General features: G+C 32.4%; 1 protein-coding gene across 1 annotated transcript; it reads right to left on the bottom strand.

The window, feature by feature from the left end:
* Positions 1-324: 324 nt before the first annotated feature.
* On the bottom strand, positions 325-8,585 carry LOC107449929 (uncharacterized). The gene has a single exon (XM_016065611.4). The coding sequence runs from the start codon at positions 8,575-8,577 to the stop codon at positions 1,327-1,329; it is 7,251 nt and encodes a 2,416-aa protein (XP_015921097.3). The 5' UTR covers positions 8,578-8,585; the 3' UTR covers positions 325-1,326.
* Positions 8,586-8,904: the final 319 nt, after the last annotated feature.

The raw sequence follows: 8,904 nt of genomic DNA, 5'->3' as shown, positions 1-8,904 counted from the left end.
TCGATTTTTTATGTTAAATTTCGGAAATATATTAAAAATGTATTACTTCAGAAATTCAAATATTTTGATTATCTGATTTGCATTTAATTCCGAATAATTTGGATACTCGAGGTTCCACTTTATAGTAAAATTATTAATTGACTTTTTAACAAGACATCCATACAAATTATTTTCGGAAAAATATCTTAACATTCATGTTTACCATTCTATTAATGTATGAAAATATGTATGTTTATAATATAGAGTTACATGTATGAATGGTAGGTGTAAGAGCAAACTATTGTGCAATTTTGTAACATAGTTTTGGCAAAAATATTGGTCTAGTCTCAAAATATTGGTAAAGACAATGCACCTTAAAAACGGTGATAATAAGGTTTAAATTTTGTGCCATCTCCATGCATAAATAATTCCTTTATATCAAAAATCAGAAATTGTTAATATTTATGAGGAATTGATCCAAAAAATTCTTTCATAATCATATGTGCATGTATTAAAAAATCTATCTTTACGTTGTTTTTTTCTGAAAAAAATACATCCATTTATTTTTTAATTTATGTACAGAAGAAGGGATAAGACAGGGGATATTATTTAAAATCATCTATACCGGTAAAAAGATTTATAATTCGAGGTCAATCAAATAACAAAGCAAGAATGTCTTATATTTTTTAAAAAAAATTATTATACAAGGAAGGAAAGCAATCTTGAAGTTCTGAAACACATAATTCAACTTAGACGTTTTCCCAATTCGCAAAATAAAATTTTTTTGAAGTATAAGTATAGAACGCTGAACAAAATTTCCAAACAAAAGTCACTCTTTGTGAATATAACTCGTTTTTCTTTCCTTTTTTATTTAAAATGATTTTTTTCCCTTAAAAATACATTATAACAGGTTTATGAATTATTATTTTAGCTACAATATTAAATTAAATCCTCTACAAAAAAAAATTTCACTACAGTTAAAGATAATTTATAAATGATTCATATTTTGTCTTTTGATGAAAAGAGAAATTGTAATCAAGTTTCGAGTTATATAACACCACATATATTTTTTACGGGAAGTTAATCATGCTCATAATTCTATGTACATACGTAACATATATATTTAGCACAGAAAATTTAATCATGCAGGTAATTTTCACACATAACGATAAAACACATTTAAAGAAAATTCGATTTTTACAAAAAGTTCATAAATGATGTTGAACATAGTACAGCGTATCAAAAAGTACATAAAAATCAAAATTAAAGTGTGGAAATACTAAATCTTATAACTTTTTAATAGTGTTAACAAATATGTATAGATATATTTGTTTATAGAATTGCAGACTACATTACTAAATTCAATTGCTTCAATAGTTGTTTATGTCCATTGGCTAAGCAAACTTGAAGCAAAGTAAAGTTCAGTTCATTTCTAGCCTTTGAGACTGCTATTTTCTCCTCAAAACCAAGAATCTTTAACGTGGACATTATTCTGTTGTCTCCAATTGAAACACACATGAAAAGTTCATCAATGAGCCGTAGAAAATCAGAAATGTCCTTTAAGGTTGTGTAATCCTTTGGTGTTTTACCCTCTTTATTTTGCATGTTATAGATTGCTCCATACTTAAGTAATATAATGGCTGTTTCGAAATTTGCTGCTGCATGCAATGCCGAGTTACCACCGTTCTTTGTTTTAGCATTTATAAATGTCGACAATTTATGTACGTTTTCATCCTTAACATGCATTAACAATAGCTCGGCAATTTCAGCATGTCCCATAGACGATGCAATGTGCAAAGCCGTATTTCCTTTAATAGTTGCTTGCATGGCATCACATTTCTTCTGTAATAAATCTTTAACCAAAGATATATTGCCTTTATTTACAGCAAAATGTAGAGGGGTTCTACCTTCGGAATCAATGGTTTTGAGGCGATGCAGTTCTAACTCTTCTAATGTTGGAACATGAGCATTAGTTTTCTTTAAATCTCCTGATTTCCATAAATTTAAATCATCCAAAGGATATTTCATAGCCTCTATTAGTTTTTCTGATTGCAGAACTTCGGAATGCTCATTTCCCAAAACATATTTTAGATTTTCAATATTTTCTTTCAAAATTTTACTAGCTTCAAGAAATTTCCCCATATTAAACAATATCAACCCCAAACTTTGTTTTGTTCTTACTGTATCTTTATGATTTGGACCTAAGTCTTTTTCCTGAATATTTAAAATTTCTCTCAAGCCTTCCACAGATTCCTTAGGTTTATTTATATAATATAATATAGAGTTTATGTTATGGAATGCTCTTAAAGTATTTGCATGAAAAGGACCATAAACTTTTTTTCTAGATTCATAAACACATTTGTAGGTGGAAAGGGCTTCGTCGTATTTACCTAATTTAGTTAAAGTTAGACCTATTTTACTTTGCGTAAATAAAGTCAGGGGATTGTCCGGACCATAAATTTCAAGGTGCTTTTCGAAAACAATATTATAGGCCTTCAACGCCTCTTCATAGTGTTCAAGGCTGTTTAAAACTGACGCCATACAAGACAAAGTTCTTAAAGTATCAAAATCATTTGGACCAAACATTTCGCTTTGTTGTTGAAAAACATATTTAAAAATTTTCAATGCTTCGATGTTTTGGCCATGATCATGCATTGTTTGCGCTACGAAGGATCGCATTTTTAAAGAATCAGCCTTGTTTACATTAAACTCTTTCTCATTTCTCATAAATTTCCTAGAGGCATGAAGTAATTTTTCATAGTCCTGGCCTGACAATGTTGAGTTTTCAGTTTCAAAGATGTCAGAAATATCTGTACCAAGGTTCTGGGATGTTTTCTTCTGAAAATCGTTTAGATTGGTTAAAGTGTATTTTGGCTTGTTGAGTAACTGAATAATTTTATGACTTAAAATTTCAAAATCCTTGACAATTATACTCTCGAGGTGTTTCAGTTTGGGAAAATCATTTTCTACTGCACAAGTCATTAGAGTTTTTTCTTCGTTGTTTTTTGCAAATGCTATAGATTTCAAAAATTCAGAATTTTCAACTTTTTCTAGAGTACTTAAAATATTAATATTACAATTTTGTACATTTCTGAAAGCAATGTCAATAAGTTTTAATAAGTCGTTAATATATTTGCTTGAAGCTAAATCTAGAGGAGTCTTTCTGTCAGTGGACATGGCATTATAGATAGCCCCATTTTCTAACAGAAGTTTTGCTGCCTCATATTTTCCATACTTTGACGCAATGTGAAGCGGTGTGACATTTCGTCTTCCAAGTGCGTTAGGAGTTGCTTTGTATTCCAGTAGTAATTGAATAATTTCAGTATTACCCTCCCTTACAGCATAATGCAAAAGCGTTGCATGGTCTGAATCCATTGCATGGATACAGGCTCCTTTATCGATAAGCAATTTCACATTAGAAACGTTGTTACTCTTAACTGAGTGAAAAATTTCTTTAATCATCAGTAGGAACTTTTTAATATTTTCACTATCAGTAAGTAATAATGGTGTTCCATGAAAGATATCATGAAAGCAGTCATAAATTGCACCGTTGCTGAGCAGTACCCTGAGGACTTCCTCGAAACCAAACATGGCAGCTAAATGAATGGGCCGGACTCCATTATCACCAGATTCGTTGATATTAATTCCTTTTTTAATGAGATATTTAACGATATCTGTTTGACCAGCTTGAGCCGCATAGTGAAGAACATTCATATTAGCACATCCATGTTCCCTTAATAAAGTTTGATCGCATTGAATAAAATATTGAACAATATGTAAATGTCCATCTCGTGCTGCTAAGTGTATGGGTTTTGAGTTGAAACTGTTAACTGCACGTAATGAGGCATTTTCGCTTATTAGAAATTTGACTATGTCTAGGTGGCCACACTCAGCAGCAATATGTAACAAAGTATAATCACCATTCACTTTTGCGTTTACGTTTGTAGTTTTCTTCTGAAAAAATATTTTTACGTGATCCAAACGACCATACCATACAGCCCACTCAATAGGTTTTCGATTCTTTGAATCCAGTTTATTAAAGTCTGCTCCTTCATCTAGCAGTAATTTTGTGATTTTGGAATGGCCTCGTTTAACTGCTAGATGCAAAGTTGAAGTGAAATTATTTTTAAAAATATAATTAACATCAGCTCCATGTTTTAGGAAAACAGTTACAATGTCCTCATAGCCACATTCAATAGCACAAAACAAAGATTTTTCTAAACTGAAATCTTCTGTTAGTGATTTATTATGCAAAATATAAGAAACCACTCGTTCCAGACCATTGAATGAAGCGATTTGAAGAAGCTTATCTATCTCACCTTTGAACTGCTTCCCTGAATATATTTCGTTTTGTTGAAGAAGAATCAAACACATTTCTTGGTACCCATCTAGGATAGCTTTCATGAGTGGATGTCCAGCATTTACATCAGCTCCAGTTTTTATTAACACACGAGCTACTTCAGTGTAATTATTCTCTGAAGCTAAGCACAAAGCAGTGTTGCCTTCAGATGTCATAGAATTTAAAGAACACTTTTCACTCGATAGCAATAAATTAACAACTTCAAGATGATTAAATTCAACGGCACAATGCAAAGGTGTATATCCTTTTTCATCAGGTATGTTAAGATGAGGCAGCTTGTTGACAAGATATTGAACTATATAGATGTTACCCGAGGAGCAAGAAAAATGCAACGCAGTCCTACCATGTTTATTTTTCCACTGTATCCATTTCATTACACTACAACCCATCGCATCGGTAGCCATTTCTACAAGGGTTTTAAAGATTATAAACATATCTGAGTTAGATGCGATCATATCACAATTCACTATATCCAACATACCCAACTGTTTAAAAAGCATGGCACTATATTTTGTGGTTGAAGCACAACATTGTAACAATGTGATCCCATTTTCAGTACTTAGAGAAAAAGCCTTCCTATTTAATAAAAGAGTACTAGCTATATCATAATTACCACAAAGTATTGCGAGTCCCAAAGGAGTAAAACCGTTCAGATCTACGGCAGTTACATCTGCTCCATTTTCAATCAATCGTTTCGAGATATCATTTGTAACGTATTTTATACTTAAATGAAGAGGAGTGCAACCCTCAAGATCCCTTTGATTAATAGGCACTCCGCTTTCAATCAAATAACTAATTGCGTCTAAATTTCTTTTTGAAATAGCATACTTATATGCAGAATCACCACATATCTCAATATCTTCTAGTCTTGCACCGTTTTTGATCAAGATTTCAAAAATCTTCATGTGTTTTTCTCTAATAGCATAATGCAAAGGTAAGCATTTTTCGCTAGTCATAGCATTTATATTCGCACCATTTTCAAGTAAGTATTCAACAATAGACTGGCGTCCGCTCTCAACAGCGAAGTGCAGAGGAGTAACGCCCTCTTTTGCTCTGGCACTTACGTTTGCTCCCCGTGAAATTAATATCTTAACAGCTTCTAGTTGACCATCAAAAGAAGAGAGATGCAATGGAGTGGCTAAATTTAACGTTTCAGAATTAACATCAGCTCCTTCATCGAGTAAGTAAACAACCATATCCAAGAAACCAAATTCAGCGGCAATATGTAATAACGTAAATCCATTCTCGTCCCGGATTGAATTAATATTTTTGTTGTTACGTAAAAACAATTTAGCTATTTCCATTCTATTATTTATTACAGCTTTTTGTAGTGGCGTCTGATTAGCGACATCTACAACATCAGTTTTAGCTCTGTGGTGAAGCAACGTCTCAACAACATCGAAACAACCATTCTCTGTCGCAACGTGGAGAGGTGATTGCTTGCGCTCGCACTTTTCATCGACCGATATTTTTAGCTCTTCTATAATGTATTCAACTATACACTTGCATCCAAAAGCTGCAGATACGTGGAGAATATTTCTTTTATGAAAATCTTTGGCCTTTGGATTCAATCCCCGATCAATCAAGAACTTAAGAATGTCAATGTTGGAAGATTTTGCTGCGAAATGTAAAGCTGTCATCAAATTGCTGTTCCGTCCATAAATATCAGCCCCTTGTTTTATCCAATGTTTCACTTCATCCACGGAATTGCCAGTCAACGCACGAAATAATCGCTCCTGATTTTCGACAGTATACCTAGCGTTTGATTTATTCCTCATACGCTTGATTGTGATATTTCCTTTGCGATATATATCATGTTTTATAATTTTCATAGCAAATAGGAATATCAATTGAGTTGAATCCATTAAAATGTCTACTAAAGGATTTCCATGAGCTAGATAATTCCTCAGATATCTACCAACTAATAATGGGTTATCGACATCGTTGTATTGCTGACTAGTTATTAAGTAATAATTAGAATGCTCCAAACTAGACAAAATTGATAAAATAAGCATTTCAATTTCTGTTTGCATTTTTAAACTATTTTTGTAGATGAAAAATGATTCGATGTTATTTTCAGACAAATTATTCTTTTCCACAAGTCTTTTTATAGCTGTAATATCATTCAATAAGATTTCTTGATAATTTAATGTCTGTATCAGTTTTCTATTCTTAATAGTCTTAAAGGTTATTTTTTCAGTTTTCTGAAAATTTTTCCTGAATTCATGTAGGTGTTTTATTTCATGTTTTCGATACCGAATAATATAAAAAATTCTGGAAATCAAAGATAAAACATGTGAATTTATTTTTCTTTGTACGACACTGCCGTAAATTTCCTTTATTAATAAATAAATGTTTTCCAATCCTTCTGAATTGTATAAAGGATTTATAATGTTTAGTCGACGCTTTATGCGCCACTTCTTTGTAGAAATGCTGTGACTGTTCATTTCATATACAGAAGTAAATTGTAAATTTAGCATATTAAGATGTTTCTGAAACTCGGTTTCAGATATTTCTAAAAATTGCTTCTCAAAACTAATAATTTCTGCTATTTTCGAAAACAGGCTTTTTTCAAAATGCGTTTTCTTCCTCATCATTTTATCCAAATCAGATACCAGTTTTTCGACTTCAATCACAGCATTATTTTTTGGAAAAAACTGTGATATATCGTTCGTGCAACATATCAATCTTATCATATGAAAAGTGTCTTTCAACACGTCAACGTCTTCGCAGTCACAAATTTTTTTCAACAAAGTTCTGAAAATCTCAAATTTTATTTTCTGAAATACTGAAGTGATTCCCACGTTTAAACTTTTCAGATCATTCTGAACTCGTGCGTAAAATTCAGAACCACACATTTCTTCTATTTCTTGACAGATTGCCAAAGGAAAACCATGCGAGAACGAGTTTCGCAAGGTTTTCATAATTCTAACAGTTTCTTTAGGTAAAAATGACATCAAATAATCGCTTGTTCCAGAAGACAGTTTAGGCGATTCCAATGTATTCTTAAAATTTTCACCCATCACTTGCAATGCCCTGACTATGACAGTTTTCCCGCTCTTTTCTAAAGCATTCACCTCTGTCCCTGTATCAACGCATTTCTTAATAATGCTAAGGGATTCATAATCGCGAATAAATTCATAATTTTGGTAAAATTCTTCAAAGTTGGAATATTTATGGGTAATGCTGTTGATCATATCACCACGGGTTTTGTTAGGAAATGTAGATAAATTTTTTATGTCTATAAACTTGATATCTTTGGTTTCGTTCTCTAAACACTCGGAGAAGGTAGCAAGGTACTTGAGAAAATCAGTCTCCGTTACGCAGCAATTGATGTAACTTCCTTGATTATTCAGATACCGGATGTGCGAGATTAAGTGAAACTCCATTTCTTCCCAAGGAATTCTGTCATACGTAGATTTCAGCCTTTTTTTCAAAGAGAATATATTTCGCGCGATCCCTTTCGCTAAAACAATCAACAGGTCTTTCGATTCCCTATTGGCGTACTTTGTTTTATATAAGTCACTGCACTCCAAAATAAGTGATACATTTTCTTGGATGTCATCATGGGAATAATCACTTGACTCAGATGGTGGATTTTCCTCGAAATAGTAGTCAAGTAAAAAACTGTGTATGAATATCTGCATCTCAATTGATATATCTACATTTTTTAGCATCAACTCATTTAAACTCTCCGATAGGAGTGAACACAATTCTTCTTTTCGAGAAGAAAAATAATCCATTGGCCACTTCTTCATTAGAACTTCCAGAAGTCGCGTATTCCCTGAGCGCACAGAATAATAGAAGGCATTGTGGCCTTCCTCATCCTGATCGGTTGGCAATGGAAAAGTTGCCCCTACTTTAGTCGAGAGATCACTGATTGCCGACGAATTATCTCTGAATATGTTGTTCAATATTTCTAATCGAGTGTGTTTGCAAGCCATTATCACCACATTAGATTTTTTAAATGGATTGTCGTCGTAACTAAAGTACGAAAATAAATGGGTAGAAATGTTAACATTGCTTATTAGCGCCAAGATGCGACATAACTCTCCGAAGTTCACTTCATCATTGAATTCTATGGCGTTTTTTATTGATTTCAAAACATTTATGTAAATACAGCGTTGGTTTGATCCATTGTACTGCAGAATTTGGCTGATTGTTGAAGTCTCTGATTTCTTTAGTAATTGTAATAATTCTTGCACTTGAGTATCAATATCCAGATTTCTTGTATCCATCGTAGACGCTCAAGCTATTGAAGGAGAGAAAAAAATAAAGAAATTTCAGAAACAGATTTCAAAACTTAAATCCCCTGTTTGGAATGAAATGGAAAGTAAAAATTAAAAAAAAAAACAGTCGGGCGAGCAGGACAAACAGACACAGGATTTTAAAAAGAGCAAATCAATTTTATATATAATCATTATATGAAGATGGAAATCGAGAGTGAAACACAAAATCATCATGCTGCTCAATAAAAGTTAGGGAAAATCTTCCAATGAAAATTTGTAAAATATCCCGTTTTAGGGAATAAGGGAAATCTTTGTAATTGTAATTGGTTTATTAAA

This window comes from Parasteatoda tepidariorum, chromosome 5, assembly GCF_982258835.1.
Source record: "Parasteatoda tepidariorum strain Cologne lab strain chromosome 5, Ptep-v5.0, whole genome shotgun sequence".
Lineage (NCBI taxonomy): Eukaryota > Metazoa > Arthropoda > Arachnida > Araneae > Theridiidae > Parasteatoda > Parasteatoda tepidariorum.
This window is presented reverse-complemented; position numbering and strand designations above follow the sequence as displayed.